The sequence below is a fragment of the Pelobates fuscus genome, chromosome 4 (assembly GCF_036172605.1).
Source record: "Pelobates fuscus isolate aPelFus1 chromosome 4, aPelFus1.pri, whole genome shotgun sequence".
Lineage (NCBI taxonomy): Eukaryota > Metazoa > Chordata > Amphibia > Anura > Pelobatidae > Pelobates > Pelobates fuscus.
In genome coordinates, this window is record NC_086320.1 from 241191985 (window position 1) to 241217497 (window position 25513).

The window sequence follows — 25513 nt, forward strand, 5'->3', positions numbered from 1 at the left end:
CGGAGGGCATCGGAACGCCTGAGAGACCCAGAGAACCGATTACAGAGCAAGGGCTTCAAAAGGGAGGTGTGAAAAGTGTTAGGTATACGCATGGAAGGAGGCAAAACCAGGGAGTAGGACACGGGATTAATCCTACGCAATACTTTATAGGGGTCAAGGAACCTGGGCGCGAATTTCATCGAGGGAACCCTGAGGCGGAGATTCCTAGAGGACAACCAAACCCTATCACCCGGAGCATAAGAAGGAGCCGCACACCTACGGCGATCAGCGAATCTCTTCTGAGCAACTGCAGCACGAGAAAGAGCAGCATGGACCTGATCCCACATCTTCCGTAAGGAGGCGAGGTGCTCGTCCAAAGCGGGCATTCCCTTGTCGGAGAACACACCGGGAAGGACAGAGGATTGGAACCCATAAGCCACCATAAAAGGACTTACGCCAGTAGAAGAATGAGTCACAGTGTTCCTGGCAAATTCAGCCCAGGGAAGGAGATGAGACCAGTTGTCCTGGTGTGATTTGGTGAAGCTGCGTAAATATAACTCCACAGACTGATTTGCCCGTTCGGCAGCTCTATTAGATTGTGGATGATAGGAGGAAGTAAACGATAAGGAGACCCCCATCTCAGCACAAAAGCCCCTCCAAAACCGAGAGACAAACTGAGGGCCCCTGTCGGATACGATATCTTGTGGTATACCATGCAAGCGGAACACTTCTTTGGCAAACACCTGAGCCAACTGAAACGCAGAAGGTAGCTTCTTAAGCGGAATGAAGTGTGCCATTTTGGAGAACCTATCAGTTACAGTCAAAATTACTGTCTGTCCATCAGATGAAGGAAGATCCACCATAAAGTCCATGGATAAGTGTGTCCATGGTTTCTTGGGTGCAGATAGGGGCATAAGGAGTCCCAGGGGTTTAACATTAGGGGACTTACACTGTGTGCAGACACAGCAAGCCTGCACATAATCTGCCACGTCTTTTTTAAGTGAGGGCCACCAAAACTGTTGGAGGAGACCCTTGTAAGTCTTGGTAACCCCTGGATGACCAGCAGTTTTGGCGGTGTGAAAAAGCTAATAACTTTTTTCTGTCTTTCACTTTTACGTATAGCTTACCAACAGGAGTCTCAGAGGGTGCTTGGGATTGGTATGTCTTGATACCATCAAGGAAAAGAGACGAAATAACCAAACGGGTCGAGGCTATTATGTTAGATGTAGGCACAATGGGCTCAGGAGTAGAGGCAATCGAATCTAAAGGTTCGTACTGTCGGGAGATAGCATCAGCCTTGACATTGCGATATCCAGGCCTGTAAATGATGATGTACTGAAAGCGTGAGAGAAATACTGATGGTACTGATGGTCTGTGCTCATCTCCCCTTAGGGGTATCTGTATACAGGGTACTCTTCAAGTGGAAATACTCAAAATGATAAAAATATAATATGAGCGGAGACCATCAGTACTTCTTGTAAGTTCTCTACCTCGTGGGTGCTGTTTTTCTTTTGTCATTACATACTTCACAATATATTTATTATCATTTAGATTTGTTCCAGATCACGTCCTGTTATACAGGTTGTATCTTTACTTGCACCTGTTATATTGTATGTTCTATCCCACCTTTTGAGCTCCTATGGCTTTTTGCAGCTATATCAGCTAATCTGTTGTTCTTTTATATAGTAGTTTGTAATACGTGGTAGTAAGGGCTGCCCATGGAACCCCAACTAGTAAAACAGTATAAGCGTGTTCATGGGAAACATTGCATGTGGCTGAACAATAAAATACATTTTAGCAAACAAGTTTTAATGTTGAAACTTAACATAACTTTAAAAAACAAGAATGCCAGCATAGTGGCTGAACACTGTCTTGCACCGTCGTGATGGTTGAAGCCTCTGGTGAGTAGTAGCATTATGCTGCACTGGCCTCTTGTGTGTTTTTATACATCAGTGTGACCCAGTAATTTAGTTTAGGGGAGAAGAGTGGTCACCAACCTCGCACATACGACTTATATTTAATTAAAGCATAGGATTAAACATCGCAATCCAAACTTTGTTGTTTTTATTTTTTAATATATATATTTTTCTATTGTGAAATATTTCTGTAGGTGTTGGTATCTATAGGGTATATAACATTGACAATATGACAATAGTGTCATTAGGAGATAGTTATAAAAGTACTTGCTGTTATGGGTGGGTATGCGACTGGCGCTTATGCCATTCGGAGGGTAACCTAAATGTTCAGCTCGCTTTCTTCCAATCTAGGTGAAGTCGCAGTGTCACAGGTGATCCTCGTGTTGTGGTCAGTTGGCCTATCCCCCAGTTTGCTGTGGTGGGATTTGTGAAATATCTCAGTTCTCTGCCATTTAGGAGTTAAATCCCTTTGTTTATACAGCCCTAGTCACACCTCCCTGCATGTGACTTGTACAGCCTTCCTAAACAGTTCCTGTAAAGATAGATCTAATATTTAAACTTTCTTTATTGCGCATTCTGTTTAATTTAGAATTTAGGATCTCCTGTGGGTGACTAAGGTTCAATTTACAGAGCAGGAAATAAAAACTTCTGAAGCAGGTTAATATCTGATTGGAAATTAAACCATTTGCAGGCTGTGTATGTCATGGCTAGGTCTTCATGGACAGAAACAAAAGTGATTGAATTTCTAAATGGTACAGAATTGAGCAGTGAGACGGCCGGGGCATAATGATCACCCCTTAAAACTACTTAATTAAACAAAAATTGCTTTGATGCATATAGTGTTTATCTACAGAAGTTACAATGAAAGTCTGTGGGAAATTCTATGGTTAAGTAATTTGAAACGTTTGTCTTATAGATTGTGATTACTTAAAATGCTTATCTAAAAATGTTTAATCAATGCTTTAATTTTCCTACTGAAAACTTGATTAATTTGTTTCATTTTGATTTTAAGGCAGAAAACTCAGAGGAAAGGCATTTTACTTTGTAAATGGAAAGGTGTTCTGTGAAGAAGATTTTCTGGTGAGTGCAATTTTTATTTTTATTTTATTCTTTGTTTAACTCCTATAGTTTCCATTGTAATTTTATGATATTGCAATACAATGGAATTAAATGTTTACTTGCAGTTAGGCAAAACATTTATTTCTCCAACTGTTTCAGATTTTTATTTTTTTTGTCCTATACTAGATTAGGTTTATATAATTTTGTATTTGTACGTTGAACAAGTAGCATAGCCATTAGTCCCTAAGCTTAATTAAAAAAAAAAAACAACCGACCTCTCTTTTTCCAGAGTATTTTGTTTTTACCTTACATCATATTTAGCTAAACATTGTGGAACTTTAAAATGGTGAAAGAATAGTTACTATTTAAAAGTAAATTAAAAATGTAAAGGGTTACTCAAACTACCATGATCACTTCTGCTTTTAGAAGTGGTCATGGGGGTAAGAGTCTGTGAGTCTGTTTTATGTAGTGTTTGTGCTTGAAGCTCTTCACATACATAGATATATGCAACACACATACAAAAATGATGCGCTAAATGTACTTGGGAAAATTATGAAAAAAGTCCAAATGACACAGTCTAAAATGCAGTTTTTTGACCAGGAGATATAGCTTTTTTTGGCATTACAGCAAGTTAATGGTGCATCAAAGGCAAAAAGAAAGTGGAACTTATGGTGTAGTATTTTCAGGTGAGTATAAGGATACACGGCTTAAATACATGAGTTTTACACTCACATATGTAGGAGCTATTAACTAGTGATGGCGTGAAGTTGTACAATTCAGCGGCGCACTTACCGGTGTCGCAGGGGTCCCAGCTGCGACCGGGCCCGGCACTCCAGGGGGCCCGGCCGCCCTGCGGACCTCTGCGACCGGGTACTAGGCCTGCTGCTACATTTTGCTGCCCCGGCCCGCGCGGCAAACTGTGCTGTCAGGGCCACCCGATGGATATGGATTGTGAGGGGGCCCGGTCTGCGCTGGGTGCTTTAAGAGCGCGACCGGGCCCCCTGTGATTACATCAGAGCTGGGAGGAAGTGATTCCCCGGTCACTCCTCCCAGCCGTCAGAGCCCGCGCAGGAGGAAGGAGGAGGAGGAGGGAGTCAGAGTGGGAACTCTGACTCTCATCAGGCTGAGCCACCACTGGACCCCAGGAAAAGTAACAAGGTAGGAAACATTTTGTGTATGTGTTTCTTTGTATGTGTGTGTGTGTGTCTCTGTATGTGTCTGTGTCTCTGTATGTGTGTGTGTGTGTGTGTGTGTCTCTGTATGTGTCTGTGTCTCTGTGTGTGTGTGTGTCTGTGTCTTTGTATGTATGTGTGTGTGTGTCTCTGTATGTGTGTGTGCCTGTGTCTCTCTGTGTGTGTCTGTATCTCTGTATGTATGGTTAAAAATAGAAAATGAATCCAGGCACTCCAAATGAATTCCAAGAAAAAGGCAATTTATTGGAACCAGCAGCTACAAAGCGACTTTATAAAGACCCTTAGGGGTCGAAACGTCGCTTTGTAGCTGCTGGTTCCAATAAATTGCCTTTTTCTTGGAATACATTTGGAGTGTCTGGATTCATTTTCTATTTTTACTATTATATCTGGTCCATTTTGGTACTGGGACATATCCAGTGAAGCACCCTGGATTCCTTGGCAAGGGGTGGAGTGCACTTCCATCAATTTTCTACATGTGTGTGTCTATGTGTGTGTCTGTGTCTCTGTATGTGTGTGTGTCTATGCCTATGTGTGTGTGTGTGCGCCTGTGTCTCTGTATGCATGTGCCTGTGTATATATATGTGTGTGTGTCTGCATGTATGTGTCTGTCGAGGTATGTATGTGTGTGTCTGTATGTATGTATGTATGTATGTGTTAGGGGAGAGAGGGGGGCACGGATTAGGGGAGAGAGGGGGGCACGGATCGGGGGAGAGAGGGGAGCACGGATCGGGGGAGAGATGGGAGGGAGGGCGTTGGGGCCCACAGATCAGTTTCGCACGGGGCACACACCAGCGTGTGTACGTCGCTGGTACAATCCCCACTTAAGGATATATCCAACACATGTAAGTTTCTAGGTGATCAGATACTGTTGAATGGTTGCAAAGAAAAGAGGAAATAAGCCACAATAGTGTAGTATAGTAACTACTAATGTCAAGTCAAAATATAGGAAACACACTCACAAGTATGGTGGTTATACTGTAAGCTCAATATATATTGGGCCCTTGCAATGAATGTTAAAGGATCACTATAGGCCCCAGACCACTTCAGCTCAATGAAGTGGTCTGGGTGCTAGGTCCCCCTAGTTTTAATCCTGCAGCTGAAAACATAGCAGTTTCAGAGAAACTGCTATGTTTACACCACAGGGTAAATCCAGCCTCTAATGGCTCTCTTCCTGACAGCCACTAGAGTCCATTTCCACGATTTACACTGAATAAATCGCACTTATTTGACACTGGACGTCCTCATACAGCATCAAATACAATCTTAATAGGAAAGCATTGAATAATGGGCAGGTTTAACTACACGCATGCCTCTGGCCACGCATGCGCAGTCAGCTCCACTCGGGAGCTGATGTCGGCCAGGGGGGAGAGGTCACCAGCGCCGAGGGAGTGTTCTATGTACACTCCTTGTTTTTTTTATTGCATTTAATATTCTAATTTACTGAGTTTGTGAATTCGGGGTTTTCATGAGCTGTAAGCCATAATCATCGCACTTATGACAAATCACGGCTTGAACTTTCTTGCTTTGCATGTAATGCGTCTATCTCATATATTAGTTTCCCCTTTTACGTTGCATTACTGAAATAAAGAAACTTTTGCACAATATTCACATTTTTTGAGTATCACCTGTAAAAGTGATGGGGTATCCCATCAAGTTGTTTAACTTAGGGTAAACTTCCCTCCATGTTGCTTCAATAATAGGGCATTTCCACCACATGTGTAATAGGTTTGACGCTTGTTCATCACATTTCCAGCAGTTTGATAATGATTGTGAATATATATTTTTTTATTGTTAATGGTGTGTAATGCCATCTATTAAGAAGCTTGAAATGGAGTTAATTTAATCCCAAACAGTGAATATTTCTATTTAATAAAATCATTGAGCTATACCAGTCTCTGGGAGAGATAGTAATTCTAAAATCTTGTTCCCGTTTATGTAATGCTATTGGGATAAATAGTTTTTCCATTGTTTCTTTTTTTTTTTATTTATTCTTTTTGCAATGATGGAAATTGCAGTGCATCAATGGTGGCTTGTGCAAAAGCCAAATCACATTTCTCATATCTGTGAAGTTGTGGTACAGAAAGCAAAGAATATATTGTTAATACTTGCAGTAGATTGTATATTGGTGTTTGACCTGGTCGCAACCCTTCAAGGTTTTGTAGTGTTAACTTAATTTAACGTAAACAATAACATAAACAATATAAAAGGAAAAAGGAGGCACTAAGAACACGTGTTGTGATTGGTACATTTTGCATGTGAGTTATGTAAGAAATCTAAGCATTTCAGTGAGCACGCATTCCGCTTCGTCACTTCTCTTGCCCTTAAAGAGGCTGTCTGTCCGACTCGGTGACGGGTGCCCACAGCCATGCAGTGGTGTTCGTTATGGTATGGATGCTGTACAGAGGCCCGTGCAAACACCGGTTCTGTCTGCACAAATTCCTGTTTGTTGCAGTAAGGGGTTAAAATACATGTTATGCAGTGGTGATTGGGATATGTACCATCTGTCTTTAGGGTAGGTTAAAAAATATGTACTGAGAGGGGGAGGCAAGAGGCAACCAGGTTCCCCCTCCCCCTCGTGGTCCCACATCCCCGCCCTCCGTCTCATTCACCAGGGACCGGTCAGTTTATACCCCTGTCTCGTCAGTGTACTGCTCCCACAGGAGCACAAAGAATGACAAACAGCCTTGATTCACCACAACAGTGGTGTCAAGGTATCAGTATGCAGTACATGTTGCGGTATTTGCTAGTCAGGCACATTTTAAATTTTTTATAGGAGGTAACATTCATTTGGTGATACATATAAGACTGCTGCGCCTCCCTGTCGGGTAGGTGAAAGGGTTATTGCTGTAATGGACTCTACTCCCCTCGGTTCTCGATTCTCCAGTCACCACATCAATTGATGGGAGTTCTTGTTTAGCAAATTAACACACAGACACGAAAGAGTGCTTAACAAGTTCTCATCGAATATATTTTCAGGGCTAGCATTTAGACACAGGTTGTCATGCAAGCAGGAGGTTTATCACTTCCTTATAGTTAATAGTATATACTTGTCGGACATTAAAAGATAAGCATTTGAATAAAGACAGGACAGGAACATCCTGTGGTCGAGCAAGGTCGCACATCCTCTAGAAGGAAGACCGTGGTACAAAATACATCTGCCAAAATTAGCATAATTATTTCAAACATTATTTTAAAGCATATAAAGCAAAGAGAGTTAACCATTTCATATCTTTACATCCCCCTCTTTGAGCAATAAACTTGCTCATATTATCGGTTAACATTCTCCCAGGACAGAGAAACTTCCACATGGTATTTTCAGGGGTGCTAGTCACTCCCTGCGGGACTTTCATTAATTTCTTCACCTCGATTCCCATGTGGTAATTCCTAAGGCCCAGTTTTAAAGATGGGTTGATATGCTCCGGTAGCAGAGAGGAGGATTTCCAATTGTTTCTGTTCTGCATTATGAATTGATTTCTGTATTCTCTTCCTCAAGGTCCAAGTAAGATGGCAGTTATATAAAATCATACCCAATAAAATCAGGACTATAATAACAAGAGGATAGTAGAATGATTTAATTATCTGGGATCCAGTAGGGGACCAACTAGTAAAAGCATCGTACCAATGATGGGCTAAATCATTCTGAATTTGTGAACTCACCTTAAGGAGTTCTCCTTTTAGGATATGTATGGCTACCTGTGTGTGTACTATAGCATCATTATGTGTAACAAGATGTTTAAACATATTTTGTTTTCCTTTCATTAAGGAGACAATAGTCTCAAGAGGTAAATGGCAATCTTCAAAAGGCAGAGAACCTAATAGGGCATTAATATGTTTGTCTAAAGTGATTGTGTCGCTGAAATAATATTGGGTGCCATTAAGATCTAACCAGGTAGGGGGCGTGGCCAACCAAGCAGCTCACAAGACGCATATCAGTGGAGCTCCGTAAAGGCCCCACCATAATAGACCAAACTGGGCCAAAAAAAACATCAGACGAGAATCCGCAAACAACCCCCCACAAGAGACAAATATGGGGCGAAAAAATAGAAAACATCAGAAGCCGGAGGCGGCAGGCTAGCCAGATATCAGGCAATCTTTCCAGAGGCCCAAGCCAACGTCCCTACCTAAAATGGCGCCCGATCCTCATTTCAGCCCGGAGATCTCGGACGACTCCGAAGCAGAGAGGGAATCCCCTGCCTCACTGGACCCGGGTGGCACATCATCAGCCACAGAGTCGGAAGAAGACTCCACTCCCTCCACAAAGGGAGATATCAAACGGCTACTCACGGCCATGAGGGAAATATGGAAGTCGGACATACAGCAGACTCAGACAGAGGTCTGCAGCATCCGCAAGAGACTACAAGAGGTGGAGGAGAGAGAGGCCTTGCGAGACCTGCAACAAAGCCAGTCAAAAGAACAATTGGTAGAACTTACTAAGCAGGTACATTCACTGCAGAAAACAGTGATCAGCCTAGACTCCAGACACCGCCGGCGAAATGTCCGCCTAAGAGGAGTGCCAGAAGGGGTAAGCGATGGAGTCCTGCTCCCAACCGTGAGAAAAATGATAGCCTCTATGGGCATCACGGATAGCCCAGATACCCCATCCATATCAGCAACCTTTAGAGTCAGAAAGGCAGCAACGGCACCAGAAACGGCACCTAGGGATGTAATTGCCGTGACTAGAGACATAACCGCACGCAGTGCAATAATGAAGCGCTCCAGGGAATTGGGCACAGTACAGCTGGAGGGACACCCAGTCTCCATCTACAGCGACCTCCCATTTCAAGTCCTCGCAGAAAAGAGGAAACTAGGCCCAGTGGCCAAACGACTACGAGACAACACCATCGAGTACCGCTGGGACATGGGAGGCTCATTGGTGGTACCTTGTGGGAAAGACATTCTAACCCTATCCTCCACAGATGACCCGCAGAAACTGCTGAGAGCCCTGAAGCTGCCAGAGGATCAACAGGTTCACTCAAACACCACAGCGCCACCGAAGACAGCGCACCAGATTCCAAGAGAGCACATACAACCCAGCAAGGGACTGTATATAAAACAGATCAGCAGGCTATCTGACAGGTCGTAAATGAACTAGAGACTGCAACCCTTGTGGTCCTGCCACCAGAGTCCCTAAACATACCCCATCAGTGCGTTCCAAGACCCTTTATCCCACAGACACCGTATCTTTTTTAGACGGTTCACCTACCCTAAAATGAATCATACAATGTTTATAGTACTGTTGTACATTTAAGACAAGCGTGCCAATTGTATTACTGTTTGACTTATATAACATATAGTTCGCCTATTTTACATATCCTACATATGTTGAAAACAGATGTTTTAATGCAAATACATTTCAATAAAATTCAAATTGAAAAAAAAAAAAAAAAAAGATCTAACCAGGTAACATTAGTCAGACATCCTGAAAAAGGAAGAGGTAGATTAATACTTGTATTGCTAGTAATTATCTTTGTAGGGAGATTAGTTGCCAAACAGATATGTCGTGTGCTTATTTCAGTCATAGTAAAATAATTTTCAGGATATATGTGCCATATGTTCATTCTGGAGTAAGCATGGTCGTACATAGGGGACGAGTGTTGACATGCATAGCCTTTGTCAGTGAGAACACAGTGTTTGAGGGAATAGGTCATATTATCTTTGGGAAAAATATAGTCCCCTGTGTATGTGGGTGCCCACCAGGTTAAATTCCTGGCAAAGAGATTATAGACTGGTACTGGTAATGTGTTAAATTGACAAGCTAATTTAACATCCTTTGATGATGTATGATATAGTGGAAAATAGCATGAGCATGAAAAATGTGAAACCTTTCCAGTTAACCATTCATTGCATTTAGTGGATTGGGGCTATAGAAGTAACCATGCATTATCTGTGAGGTTAAGCATCCCTCTAATCTTCTCTAGTTTAGGAATCATTGGTATGTCTTCTAATGCCAATCTTTGTTGTTGCATCCATAAATACCTGATGGCACAAGTACTCCAGTTACCTAGACCTGTAGTGAATTCCATAGTTGCAACAGTTAAATTACCTAAATAGTTATACATTGATTTATCTAAATCCAATCCTGTAACCTGTGATTTAACAACAGTTGGAGCCCAGTTTGCAGTAGCATGGAAACCAGTCTCTATATGCATGCTGGCCGTGTTTAACTTATTCTTGAGGGTCTCCATGTCTATACTATTTAGTATACCCATAGTGGTTCCAGCACCTCCTAACAGTGTGTCATACCATTCCCTTTTCTGCCTTTTGTTTGCTGTGTTACATAATGTTACAACAGGAATAGTAATTTTTAATGACACATGTACAGCTTGTAAGAAGGCAGTTGTATTAATACATGTGGACGGAATAGGTGTGTGTGTGTCGTTGTTGACTTTTGGTTCTATGGTAGAGGATAAAGGACAGTAATAAGGTGTAAAAATATAAGGTAGTGTACAGTTCCCAATTGCAGGGTTGTTCATAATGACTAACATTTGTCCCCTTTTCCAATTAATGGTGCCAGTTGTATAATCATTATTAAAAGTAATATGGCCTGTCTGTTTACATTGATATGCAACCTTACTAATTTTCTTATAATATATATCCCAAACCTGTTTAGGTGTTTTTTTCTTACCATCAGAACTTATATTAAATAAGGTGGCACAGATGCTAGTGTAATTAGCAACCGTAACCGTGCACATTTCTGCGTTATAAGATCTAACAATTTTACGTGAACCTTCAAACAAACATAATGCATCGGTTTCATTAGCTGTGGACACATTCCATATGGGTAACTGGTACTTATAAGGGTTATTATTTATCCAATTCATCCAAATGCGTTCAGTCAATGAGTGATTGCATATTACATGCTGATAGAAAGATGGTGGAGAAAGGTTATTGAGGGAGCGTGTGTGACGAATGCTAGATGATGTGCTAAGGCCTTATTGGGCTGGGGGTATTGAAGAATTGTTCATCGTGTCAGAGTCTTTTCTCCAGAAACAAACAGGTTTCAAACTACCTATTGACTTGTACTCATAATGGCATTCAAGGAACAATATCAGAGGGAGTATAACAACTCTAGAAAGCATAGCGCAAAACATAATCTTGGTCTCAGGTTCGTATGATCCTCTCAATCTACGATATGGTGTGAAAGCCATGATGCTTCGCTAAGCGGAAATTCTTCTGTTTCCGAGTGAGGAGTAGTGTTGTCTTCCTTGGTTCCCCTCTTTTGACACAGCTTCACTCGTGATGCGTGAATCCAGATGTCGTGGGAATCTGTGAGGACAGCGGTTCTGGGTACAGCAATCAAAGTAGCAGGTGGTCCAAAAGGGTATCCTCCTTTCTTGGTCCTGTTAAGCTGACGGATATACACCTTGTCACCGGGCTGGTATGGATGAGTAGGTTCCTGTGAAGGTAAGGGGAAACTGCGAAGAAACATTGCCATATATACCATTCAGTTTTATCAATAATTCCTGTATATATTTTTCTTGTATTAGCTGTAAATCCCCAGACATTATAACAAGCGGTTCCCTGGCCCAGGGTGTGGGAAAAGGTCATCCCATCAAAATCTCAAATGGAGCTGGTAGATATCTAGTCCAATTTACCCATGTTCCTGCAGTAGCTTTCATAAGCTTCATCCTTTATAGTCCTATTCATCCTTTCAACTACCCCTGAACTCTGTGGATGATAGGGTATATGAAACTTCCAGGTAACTTGCAAGAATTTAGCTGGGCAACCCCACAGGCAAAAGCCGGGCCATTATCAGAGCCAATCTGCAGAGGGCAGCCATACCTGGGAATAATTTCAGTAACAATAATCTTCACTACAGTCCTAGCATCTTCCCTAGATGTCACAAAGGCCTCAGGCCATCTACTAAACTGATCAACTATGACCAGTAAGTATTGCTGTTTCTTACCAATTTTAGGGTACATGAGTAAAATCAATCTGTAAGTGTGCAAAAGGAGCAGCTGGAGGGGGCAAATGTTCGTGCTGTGATTTGTGTGGAATATTAGGATGTGTTCTCATACATGGTTCACATGATCTTACAAAAGACTGTACATGCTGCCTGAGATTCATAATATAAAATTAATTCATGAGGAATTGGATGGTGCTTGCCATGTGCCTGACTGATGAAAATAAAGCAGCTGGAATAAAGCAGCTGGCTTCAAGTATGCCTATTCTCCCCTCTTTAGAGAACAGATCATTCTGATCTTTCTCTAAACCTTGTTTAATCCAAAAATCAAAGTCAGATTGCGTTGCAAAGGCTTGAAGCTGCAAAAGCAAACTGTCAGTAGGGCATGTGGGAGGTGTGAGCATAGCAGGAAACATTTCATAGTAAAGAGTCTTGGCTGCAACTTCCTTTGCCACTTTGTCAGCCAAGGCATTACCTCTGGAAATGTCATCACTACCCAGAGTCATCACTACCCACGGCCTTGTAGTGAATAACAGCTACTTCGGATGGGAGTAGGATAGCATCTAGAAGTGATTGGAAGTGATTGGATGAGATTTGTGTGTGAAATGGCTTTTCCATCAGCTCCTACAAAGCCTCTTTGTTTCCAAATCACACCAAAATCATGCACCACCCCATGAGCATATCGTGAGTCTGTGTAAATGTTCACTCGATGTGGCAATATGTATTTGTTCAATGCAATTATGAGGCTCAGATGGTATAAACACAGAGTCAGATGCAGAAGTGAGAATAGCATGCAAAACAGACATAGGACCAGAATTAACAGGACTATAGACAATAGCAGATTCTGGGTATTAAGAAAAAGAATCTCATAACCACTTAAGCGCTGGGCTGTCATGTGTTGTGTGGTGAGATTTTTTATAAGCTCAGTGACCTGGTGACTGGCATGAAGTATTGTAGGATGCCCTAGTGTGATAGTAGTAGCAGTTTCAACAGCCATTGCACATGCTGCCAATGCTCTGAGACACGCCGACGTACCTTGTACCGGAGCTGGAACTACTTTGGAAAAGAATGCTATGGGACGCATACCGCCTCCGTGCTCTTGTGCACAGACCGCGGCCATGGTTTTACAGTTGTACCAAGCATACAAATGAAATGGTTTACAATACACAGGTAGTCCTAAAGCCGGGGCTTGCACAATAACAACTTTGAGGTCAATATACGCAGCTAGCATGTCTGGTGACCAGCAGACATTTTCAGGGCTGTCAGAACGTACAGCCTCCCTTATGATTGAGTCATATTGGGAGCATTCAGGGATCCATTGGCGGTAGTAATTTAATCATGCCAAGGAAGGTGAGCAACTCCTTCCGAGTAGTGGGTTTAGGAATCCTCTGAATGACCTCAATACGTTTTGGACTCAATTGTCTGGTGCCTGAAGCGAGAACAAAACCTAAGTAATCAACCTTTGATTTACACAATTGCTTTTTGTGTTTTACAACCTTGTTGGAGTACCAGCGAATAAACGGCTGGGGAATCCACATAGCCTTGGGGTAAGCGTGTCCAGGTATACTGACAGCCTTCAAAAGTAAAAGCCATAAGTAGCTGTGTCTCTTGATCAATAGGTATAGAAAAAAATGCATTACTTAAATCAATGACAGTGAAGCAAGTGGCATCATGTGGAATGGCTGTAATGAGGGATGTCACATCAGGGACAATGGGTGCAATGGGCACAATTAAACTATTCAGGGCTCTAAAGTCCTGAACTAAGCGATAACCATTACCTTTAGGAACTGGATTAATAGGTGTGTTATATGGGGAAACTACTGGCTTTAGTATTCCCTGCTCTAGAAAAGATTGGACCATGGGGCGAACTCCCTCAACCTTGGCTTCTGACAGGTGGTATTGTTTAAAGGACCACTCTAGTGCCAGGAAAACACACTTGTTTTCCTGGCACTATAGTGCCCTGAGGGTGCCCCCACCCTCAGGGGCCCCTCCCGCCCGGCTCTGGAAAGGGGAAAAGGGGTAAAACTTACCTTTTTCCAGCGCTGGGCGGGGAGCTCTCCTCCTCCTCTCCACCTCCTCTCCGCCCCGTCGGCTGAATGCGCACCCGCGGCAAGAGCTGCGCGCGCATTCAGCCGGTCGCATAGGAAAGCATTTACAATGCTTTCCTATGGACGCTTGCGTGCTCTCACTGTGATTTTCACAGTGAGAATCACGCAAGCGCCTCTAGCGACTGTCAATGAGACAGCCACTAGAGGATTAGGGGGAAGGCTTAACCAATTTATAAACATATGTTTATAAAAAAATGGGTTAACCCTAGCTGGACCTGGCACCCAGACCACTTCATTAAGCTGAAGTGGTCTGGGTGCCTAGAGTGGTCCTTTAAGGTAGTTACATCTGCTTTTAGTTTGGCTTTGTAAGGGGTGCAGTTGATAAATCCTACATCTAGCTTAGATGAAGCCCACACAGAAGAAGGAACATCAGACAAATCAATAGTTTCAGAACACAACATAGACACATCAATACCACCAGAGGGCGTGCAAGTAATGGTAGCTCCAAGAATACCAAGATGATCCCTTCCCAGCAAACTAACAGGACATTTAGGTATTAGACGAAAAGGGTGCACAGTAGAAGAACCATTAAGGGGACAGAAAACAGACAGTGGTGGTGTGACAAAAGTGGGTGTTGACACTCCATTAATACCCAATGAAGGTGTAGACTTTTCCCTTGTCCCCTGATAATAGGTGTCACAGAGACTGGAACACGTAGCTCCAGTATCTACCAAAAATGGCAAGGTTCTACCTTCTATGACCAGAATGCAAAAAGGCTGATCATCATTCGGAGAGGACAAAAGTGGAAAAGTTTGAGTGTCACCTTCAAGGCAGCCCTATTGGGGCCATGGGATGTGATGGGTGTGCTGGTCAGTGGTACCTGTCAATGGCCCAAGTGCAATTTGGGCTTGCTGGAGAGAGGGGGGAGGGGGAAGTGCTGGCCAGTGGTGTTGGGAGTGGGCCTGGTGTTGTTCTTGCCTACCGGGCGTATTTTGAGAATTGTGGGGTGATTGGGGCTGTTGGGGTTTCCTGGGGTGTGGACACTCATTCCTCCAGTGGCCATTCTAGCCACAGTTGAAACAAGTGATCCTGTCTATTCCTCCTTGGTTACCCCTGCCCCTATAACCCTGATTTCCTTATCTCCATCTCCTTGCCCCTCTTTGACCACCCCTTCCACGGGCTCTATGTGCTCCATCCCATCCTCTCTCTCGGGTCTGTGTAGGTGGACAGTGTTGCAATCCCTGAGCATAATAAGCAACCTTACTTCCTAAATCTTTTCTTAAGTCAAAACAACCTGCATTTTCCTTTTCTATAACCTTGGTAAGAAAATCTTAGCCACCCAAATTGGCCCTGTCTGAAATCAATTGTTTCACAAGCAAAGAATACTGTGGCAACATATTACCAAGGCATGACTGTATTTTAAGGAGATCCATATAATCCCCAGACATCAAACCTGCCTCATCCTTCCAACACTTGTAAAATCTCTTTACAAAAATCATATTACCAATCTCTTCCTTTGCATCTTGCTTATATGCCAAAGCAGTGGATATAGACTGCTTATTCTTCCATAATCCCAACATTTCAACTTCAACCTATTCCACATTTTAGCACATCTTACTGAAGTACTAAGCTCATAAACAACAATTCATTTCAAACATATAACTCATACTCAGCATACAATGTCTCACAAAACAGTATCTTTGTAGAAACACATAATGGGTACCCAGCAGATATGCCAATACAGAAATCACATTTATGGGCACACAACTACACACTCTGTCTCCCTCCTAGGAAACACGGATAGACACAATATGAAAGCAGTCTTAAAATAACACCTCCAAATCTCCATTCCCATATAGCTATATCAGACCACAACACAGAGTCTCTCTGAGCTGATAGCACTACTCCAACTCCAACTACTCTTGGCCAATACGCTAGTATTCAACAGCTAATAAAACAGTTATTTGCTAGGTTATTTGGCTGGCATTCTTATCAGTATCACTAGACTGAGACAAACTGATTCAAATATAATTTAAAACAATACAGCAACATATAAATTAAACCACTTTCCAGTTAAGCTGCACACTTCACATATTATCACAGAATAAACAGTTAACAGCTGTATTCAGAACATATTATTGGAAGGTATACCAATTTTAGTTTAGATTTATTTTAGGGATTATTATGTATACATTTTCTTAATTAACTTCATTACTTTAAGCTACTATAGTATTGTATATAAAGAAAGGATCCATTTATATAGCGTGCTTACAACTCAACTATTTGTATAAAACGTCCATTAACTAATCTGAGATGATGCTGCATCAACTTAAATCTTATAGAAATTGAACAAACATCTGGACCAGATTACACAGACATGGTTTCACCAGAATCTTTCAGAACTCTCAGAGACTTAACATTTTTTTTAAACTATACCATGTTGAAAGGCATGGTAAACCTTAGACCGGTCAGTCTCCAAGAGCCTTAGTATCACAGGTAGAAACCTTTGTCCATGATTTCTAATCCAGGCTATATACCACAATTTAAAAGAACACATATAATGTGAGACATAGAAGACACAAAACATATGCAGTAGTTATTGCACTCGATCATTTAAAAGAATCTGTAGCAATAAAAAAAAAAAAAAAAAAAAAAAAGGTTATCTTACAGCACAAAATGAATCATGTGTTGGACTGCTGAAAATGTAAATGTTGCTCTGTTATTTTCAAACAAAAATCATATTTACAGTATGGATCCTTTGCAACAAACACACAGGGCAGGGAAGATGTGCTGATTGGTGTTCTATACAATTAATCCCATATGGGGAATTAACTTTCAAATACTAATGAAGCGCCTCTTTTGTCTCAGTATAAAAATACTGAGCTCATCATTTAAACAATTTTTTTTTTTTTTAATTCTTTATTTTTGTTAAAGGACCACTCTAGGCACCCAGACCACTTCAGCTTAATGAAGTGGTCTGGGTGCCAGGTCCAGCTAGGGTTAACTCATTGTTTTATAAACCTAGCAGTTTCAGAGAAACTGCTATGTTTATCAATTAGTTAAGCCTTCCCCTATTTCCTCTAGTGGCTGTCTCACTGACAGCCGCTAGAGGCACTTGCGTGATTCTCACTGTGAAAATCACAGTGAGAGCACGCAAGCGTCCATAGGAAAGCATTATGAATGCTTTCCTATGTGACCGGCTGAATGCGCGCGCAGCTCTTGCCGCGCGTGCGCATTCAGCCGACGGGGAGGAACGGAGGCGGAGAGGAGGAGGAGAGCTCCCCGCCCAGCGCTGGAAAAAGGTACGTTTTTACCCCTTTCCCCTTTCCAGAGCCGGGCGGGAGGGGGTCCCTGAGGGTGGGGGCACCCTCAGGGCACTCTAGTGCCAGGAAAACGAGTATGCTTTCCTGGCACTAGAGTGGTCCTTTAAGTGCAGTGTTTACAAAAATACATCTAAATTCACACGTACATACACCCTATGTGTACATAGAGCATCCTTGGACATTCATATACATGTTGTGCACTTTTTTTTTGTCTTAATAAGTATATACCAGATTAGCAATATTTGACGATATTGTATGGACAATGGAGGAATTTGCAATAATTCTTATGTCTGGCTGTGTGTAGCCACGTAACAGTATTCGTATGCAAAAAGGTAACTAACGGATGGGTGAAAAAAAATAAAAATTAAAAAAATTAAAAATTAAACAGGCACTATTCAAGGTAGCAGTATCCACGGGCTTAAATCCTGGAGGGGAAGCTGTAAATAATTGTGTTTTGGTCTGGAAAAGAAGGTGCACATTACTGGAGAAACTTGGTCTACAACTAATGGCTGTCGTCAATACATGACCTTGTGTACGACATTTTATTGACATTCAGGGTTAGCTAGGATCTTCTACACACCTGCGTTCCGCTAGGACCCTGATGGCCAACCGTGCTTGTAGAGCATCGTGGAAAGCCCAGCATTAGCCAACAGGGTGCTGCAGAGCTGAAATTGCAGCGACTAGTACATTCTATGAGTTATTCGTTACTAGCATTTCCACAGAAGCAATACATATGAAAATAGCCATCTTGTACAGGTATTAAAAAAACTACTGCAGGTTCAGGCACATTTCTAACTCCAAAATAGTAATCAACTATCTAACGCAATAGTGCATTTATAATCTTGTTACAGGAGTAAACAGATACTGGCACAGGTAAAACGGCTGATAACTAAATCAGAGTTTTCAGGAGGTTTTACGTTCAGCGCTTGCAAGGCTAGGAATAACAGCCATTAAACATAGGATCAAAATGCGGTAATCTACCTAAAAAAAACCCCCAAAAAATCGTAGTAGTAGCCCATACATATATTTAGAGCTGTCTTGGAATGAGCCCCGAAGTGTTATCTAATGCCTCTGCTAACATGCAGTATAAAAATAAAAAGTTTTGGTCTTGTAGGATATCCCAGATGGCTGCTGAATAGACTATATCCTAGCACTATAGAGATACTGCTTTCAGGCAAAATGTGACGATATCCTTTAAACCTCAGGAACACCGTGGTCCATCAAGTTCTCAATAACCCTTGAAGCCATTCTTGTTACTATATGCGCATAGATATGGGATGGCATCACGGTGAGCGTCATTGCATTCAAAGATGTTCCGAGTACGTCAGCAATCCGGTGATCCTTGGTACTAGGCATGTGGGTAACAGCCACTTTTTCTTGTGTTGTAATGGGGTGTTCTGTGGTCATTGTTTCCCCCTCTTCTTCTCCATACCGGTGTCTCTCGCTACATTTCCTTCTTCACCTGTACCGTATGGAGTCTTGCAGTTCCCCGGTTCCGGAGGCATCTGCTGTAGCTGCTGTAAGCTCTGTAGAAATCTTGTGGGGTCCTCCTCTGCGTATAGTGTAAGGATAGTGTCTTTATGTGGTACGACTAGCGTGCCCGCTGCCCCCAGCGATATCTAATACCCCTTTCTCGCAGTTGGCGGGTGATTGGCATTAAGTTCCGCCGCTCCATCAGGGTTGAGAACGGGAGATCGTCGAAAACTCTGATGTGGTGGTTATTCATGTTGGTGGTGGGTGTTTTCCTCGAGTATGCCATAAGCGCTGCTTTGACTGAGATGTCTCGGGTGACGGCTATTATGTCTCTGGAGGCATCCGCCGGGGCGGTCGGGGCCTTCCTAATCTTGAATGCTGCCTTTATCGGCCGAGTATCGCCATCTTTTTTCGCCCCCATGGTTATTGCAGCTCTGTTAGTATACTCCAGCAAGGCCTCCGGGCCTATATCTTCTGGGGCTCCGCGTATGCGGACATTTTTCTTGCGATGGCGTGTTTACATTGTTGCGACAGTGCGGGTAAGTCATTGGAGTTGGTGGGACATTGTTTCCACTTGCGTTCTGGTGTCTGTGAGCAAGGTGTCCCTGTCTCCTTCCCGGACTTCCACTGCGCCAAGGCGCGCCTTGATGCCTACCACCTCTGATTGCACACAAGCCAGGTCGGCCTTCCAGACCTCCCGCAAATCTAGTAACAGCTTTTTGAAGTCACCTTTTGTGGAGGGTGAGTCATCCAAGTCCGATTCTTCTGACTGGTATACTGCGGTAGCGGCGTGTGGTGCCGGAGGGTTTCCTTCCTCCATAGATGAGTCTGATTCACTGGCGCTTCGAGGCCTGCACGGCGCCATTTTAGGTTGTGTTGGCTGCTGCTGCCTCTCAAAAGAGCGCCTGATGTCGGACAGATAGGAGCCCTCCGGGCGGGCTAGTCTTTTGGTTTTTCGCCCCATCTCTCTGTGGGGGGTTTCAGCTCCGGTGACAGCTTGGTTTTAGGGTCCCAGTTTTTAGGGGTTTGTGGCTTTTTAGGTCTATTTTAGGCGTTGTGAGCAGGAGCTCCACACAAGTCGTTGCTCAGCTGGCCACGCCCCCCCCTCATTTAAACAATTTAACACATTTACACTTATCCCACTCTCATAGAAAGTGTAGTGGGCTTACAAGTAAGATGGCAGTTCAAGATTTCATATCCTTACAGTAGGTGCTGGATTATTTGGGCTTAACGACTTAGTAGGTAAATTCAAGCAGACGTAACATTAGCTGGTTGGTTAGATGCCAGTCTACTGGTTAGCAGACAATATGCTATACCCATGGGCCCATCTCAGTGTCACGCTAGGGCTACATACTATTCAACATAGAGTAGTGAGAAATATACAGTCCTGTATAGCAGCCTCAGGTCAGAGCTGTTAATGCACAAATTTGGTTAAGCGTCAGAGTTCAGTAGATGCTAAAACAGTTGCTTTACTGGATGAGTTACTGTAGCTCCGTGTAGCATTGACTGTATAATTAAACAAATATAGATAAGAGATAAACAATACTTAAGCTATGCAAGCACAAAGTCACATATGCTGGATCTTCAGTAGCAAGCGCCCCTGTTTTCCGCTGGCTGTGAAGTGCTGTCCGACGGTCAGAGGAACGGGTCAGGAAGCTAGTATGTTCGTGGCGGTGGGTATTGCTTATGACTGGCAGCGGTGTATCAGTTCTGAACTTGGTTTGGGTTGTTCACCCTACCCCAGTAATCGGGGAACAGGTCCACACCCTACCCCAGTCCATGTGAGGGGCCCGCTTTAAACTCTTGTCTGAGTCCGGGTCTTTCCCGTCTAGGGTGTGCCAGAAGCCCCCGTTGTACTTGCGCCTCTTTTGGCGGGGGAATTTCCGTCGTGGTGGCCGGAGTGTGGGGTGTTTCCCCCTGCTGGCGGTCTTGGGTCGTGGGTTTCGAGTGCCCGGAGGGCGTACCTGTGCTAGCCGCTCCTTTCCCACTTGTTGGGGCTCCCCCGGCTCTGCGTATGTGTGGGTTCGGTTCGGGCTTCAAGCTTTGCCCAGAAGCGGAGGAAGAGCTCGTTGAGTCTTTGTGCTAGGCTTACATGTAGGGCTGGGAGGTTTGGTGGTTCAGGTAAGTGTAGTCCTGTGTGTCCGTCCGCCATTTTGTGGGAGCGCATGGCGGTGCCCGCGCCGTCACCGCCACTCGCTGGAGTCGAGGATAGGTGAGTCAGCGAGGGGGGGGGGATGTCTGTATCCGCAGCAGCTCGTGGCAGTGGGGCAGCAGCCGTCTGCCACGTCCTCCTGTCAGCTAGGCCACAATCCGCGGGAGGTCGCTGGATTGACCCGAGCTTCAACTTGGCAGTTGTGGGGTCAGGCAGCCCTCTCTCCAGAGTGCCTTTCCCCTGTTTGTAGTCTGCTTGTTGCTCTATTATCGTTTATTTTATCCGTTTTAGGCTTCAGGGATCAGGAGCTCAGGGAACCTGCGACTGATCAGTTCGGCGGCTTGACCCCGCCCCAGGTCCGACACCTTTTGAAAGGTCTTTGTGGTGTTCCGCACCCATGAACTCAACGTGGCAATAAGTTGGTTATCTTTAAACTTTGTGATGACTAGGGACAGGGGAGGGGGTTCTGGGCAGAGCCATTTCTGAGCCAATTCCCTTTGGGCCGCCAAATATAGCATGTTCAGCAGTTTCTGATCGTGATGGGACTATCCCTCTGTAGGCCTAGATAGAAGACACATCCATGGGGCCATGTCCAGGTGTCTTTTCTGGTGAGGTTGACATGATTAAATCACTACATGTACAGAAACAAAACTGTACTTACCTGGTCTGAGGCAGCAAAGAACAGCAATGTCAATCTGCAGTTGCTAAGGCCAGTAAGGTTTTGTCATGCATAAATTCTCGGGATGAAAATATAATTTTGCCTCTTTATAAATCGCTGGTAAGCCCACACCTTGTATATGCCCAATTTTGGGCACCTGTTCTAAAGAAGGATATCATGGCACTAGAAAACGAGCTACCAAATTGATAAAAGTAATGGAGCATTTTAGTTACGAAGAAAGGTTAAAAAACTTAAATATCTTTAGTGTGGAAAAACAGGGCTATACATAGGACACGAGGGCACGCATTTAGGCTGGAAGAAAGGAGATTTCATCTAAGGCAAAGAAAAGGTTTTTTTACAGTAAGAGTAATAAGGATATGGAATTCTTTGCCTTAAGAGGTGGTTTTATCAGAGTTCATACAGATGTTTAAACTAAAATACTTGCAAAAACATAACATACAGGGATAGAATTTCTAATAAGTGGGATAACAGCTGCTTGATCCAAGGAGACATCTGACTGCTATTTTGGGGTATTTTGGGGTCAAGAAGGAATTTTTTCCTTGTTTGTTGCAAAATTGGAAGCGCTACAGACTAGGTTTTTTGCCTTCTTTTGGATCAACAGCAAAAACATATGTGAGGAAGGCTGAACTTGATGGACGCAAGTCTCTTTCCAGCTATGTAACTATGTAACGATGTTACTATGTAAAGAGGGAGCTTACAATTGGATCAGACCTCTATTAAACCATCCTGTGTTATGATTGGCTGCCCTGTTCCTAGGCAGATTGATAATTTGTTTATATACATAAAGATATTTTCTCTCAATCTTTGCTGCTGAGGTAAATAAAAGAAAAGAGAATGCATATTAGGAGCCTCCGTGTCATTAATAAAATCAAAGATTTAATTTTAAATTATTTTTTTGTAATGGATAAACTAAATACTGTTACATTTGTATTTGATATATCTGTATTTTTACATGCATTGCACATACCACAGTGGTAAAAACCTTCTTGATTCTTTGACCAGATAGTTAAAAAGTTGTTGTTATTCCGGTATTCCTTTTTCTAAAAAACTGTTCGTTAAAATCTGTTTACAAATTTTTTGCCTCCCTAAAACATCATCTTATTGTAGAATGTGCCAATTCTTATTGATATTTTTTGGATGGTACCTATATTGCTTGAGTAATTAAAAATAAATGGGATGTCATTCTCTATTTTTTTGGTCTTCTTTTTCTTATACTCTAAAAGGGGAGATCTATTTAAAAGTGCAACATTTTTAATCTGTTTATTTAAGAATTTCTCATAGCCTTTTTACACTAATTGTTTTTTTAAAACACATGACTGTGCGTAAAAATCTTGTTGATTTAAACAATTCCTCCACAGTCTCAAAACATGCCCCTAGGTACGTTGGAATGCCATTGTTTGTGATGAAAATATTGTTAAAAATAGAAATATTTAAATCTAAAAAGTCAATACTCGTATTACTCACTTTTTGTTAAACAAATTCCCCAATTGTTCGTATTAAGAGAATTAAAAAAAAAGTGTCAAAAAGGTTACTGAATCCCTTCCAAATGATAACAATATCATCAATGTATCTCTTATATAAGACCAGGCTTGCACCAAAGGCATGCCCCTGGTAAATGAAAGTTCTTTCCCAAGATACCATAAACAGGTTGGCATAACTAGGTGCAAACCTGGTCCCTATTGTTGTCCCTCTGACTTGCATAAAAAACTCCCCTTCAAACCAAAAATAGTTGTTCTCTAAAATCATTTTAACACAATCCAGAATAAAACTCAGTTACGCTTCAATATATTTGCTAGATTCCCTAAGAAAAAAAAATTAGTAGCCTCACAGCCCTTTTCATGCTCTATAATTGTGTATAGGCTAGTTGCGTTGCAGCTAATTAGGAGGTAATCATCTTCCCATTTAAAATTATTTAAAATGTTGAGAAGACTCATCAATCTTGGGTCTGAGGGGCAGCCCTTTATTAGTGGATGGAGGTGTAAATCAATATATTCTGATACAGGAGATAGCACAGAGTTAATGCCCGATATTATTGGGCGGCCAGGAGAATTTGTGGGATCCTTGTGTAATTTCGGTTGTATATAAATCACTTGTATCCTTGAGTGGTCAAATGATAAGAAAGAAAACTCTCCCTTATTTAGAATGTTACTTTTTAGTCCCTTTTCTAAAAAGGCCTCATATTCTCTTTTAATCTCTGTAGTGGGATCTTTTTAAAGTTTTTTTGTTTTTTTTTATATATGTGTTTTCATCTCTGAGTTGTTTTTCAATCTCCTGTAAGTATTTATCCATTCTTACCACTCCACCCCCTTCACCCGCTGGTTTCACAACTATAGAGGGATCTCTCTTTATATCCTCTATAGTTCTTTTTTTCGTCATAAGATAAATGTAAACAATATTTAGAAAGGGGGTTTATCTTATAGATTTCCTTCAAACATGCTCATTTAAAAACTTTAATGTCAGATTTCAAAAATAGAGGATAAAAAGTTTATTTATTTTTAAAATTAGAATGTACAATATATATGGTGTTATCATGTGGAATTGGCTTAAGTTCCAAGTTGGGTTCCAATTCTTTTTTTAAAAACATTTTTTGAGACATAGTTTCCTAGTATAACAATTTATGTCAACAAAAGTTTTACATTTATTTAACGAACAGCTAGGTGCAAATTTAAAACCCTTGGTTGAAACTTTGGTTTGTGTAGCTGTAAAAACGTTTTGGGATTAATTCAAACCCTCTATTTCGTTGGTATTTTTCTCCTTACTTCTGTTACTATTTCTCCATCCTCGTTTTCCTCTTCTATTGTTCTGTGCTTTTTCCTTGCTTTTTCCTTGGAGTGTCTGTTAGGTGGTTTGCCCACCTTGGTCTTTGCTCTAAAAAAAAACACTTGTTTCCTCTCTATTCTCCCTTAGAGGTTTGAATCTATTTTCTAAAGGTATCTGGTAGGGTTTTCTCTTTTGAAAGGTAGGGTTTCTATTGGGACTCCTTCTCCAATTCCCTGCATTTTTTAATCTTTCTGTGGAATGTGTACCATTTCTTGGGATAGTGGGATTGTACTTACCCTGGACTCTGGAGTTCCTGTGCTGTAGCAGTGCCGAGTTCCTGAGGGCGACTTTTGGAAATTCTACCATATATCTCCTTGATGAGATGAAAAGCGCCATAAGTACTGAGCCTACTTTTAATGGGCTCTGAAAATTGTGAGTTTGCAGAAATATTCTTCCGTATATATACTCTCACATATACAGATTGTACTATGTGTGTTTTTTAACTCATTTAATATAGGTAAAATGAATTTCTGTATGTTGATTACCAAAGGGATGTTAAGTGTAAGGTAAAACAAAGTATTTATTTTTTGTGCGCAAATCACCTTATCTGCTTTTTTACTTCATCACATTTTTTAAGTGTAAACCGTGACATTACATTTGGGTAATTTTTAGCTGCACCAGATTGTTTGTTTATTGTATTAAGCCCTCTTTATCTTTTATCTTTTTATCCTATTACATTGTCTGCCTACCTTTAAAGGACCACTCTAGTGCCAGGAAAACATACTCGTTTTCCTGGCACTAGAGTACCCTGAGGGTGCCCCCACCCTCAGGGACCCCCTCCCGCCGGGCTCTGGAGAGAGGAAGGGGTTAAACTTACCTCTTTTTCCAGCGCCGGGCGGGGAGCTTTCCTCCTCCTCTCCATCTTGATCGCGACGTCATCGGCTGAATGCGCATGCGCGGCAGGAGCCGCGCTCGCATTCAGCCGGTCGCATAGGAAAGCATTTACAATGCTTTCCTATGGACGCTTG

The 25513-nt window shown here is 42.3% G+C and overlaps 1 protein-coding gene across 1 annotated transcript in view; it reads left to right on the forward strand.

The window, feature by feature from the left end:
• The window catches only part of LIMD1 (LIM domain containing 1), a 331045-nt gene that overhangs the window by 85896 nt on the left and 219636 nt on the right, over positions 1–25513 (forward strand). Inside the window, exon 4 of the mRNA XM_063450621.1 lies at positions 2908–2975. Coding sequence (XP_063306691.1) covers positions 2908–2975 — 68 coding nt within the window. The remainder of the gene's footprint in view (positions 1–2907; positions 2976–25513) is intronic.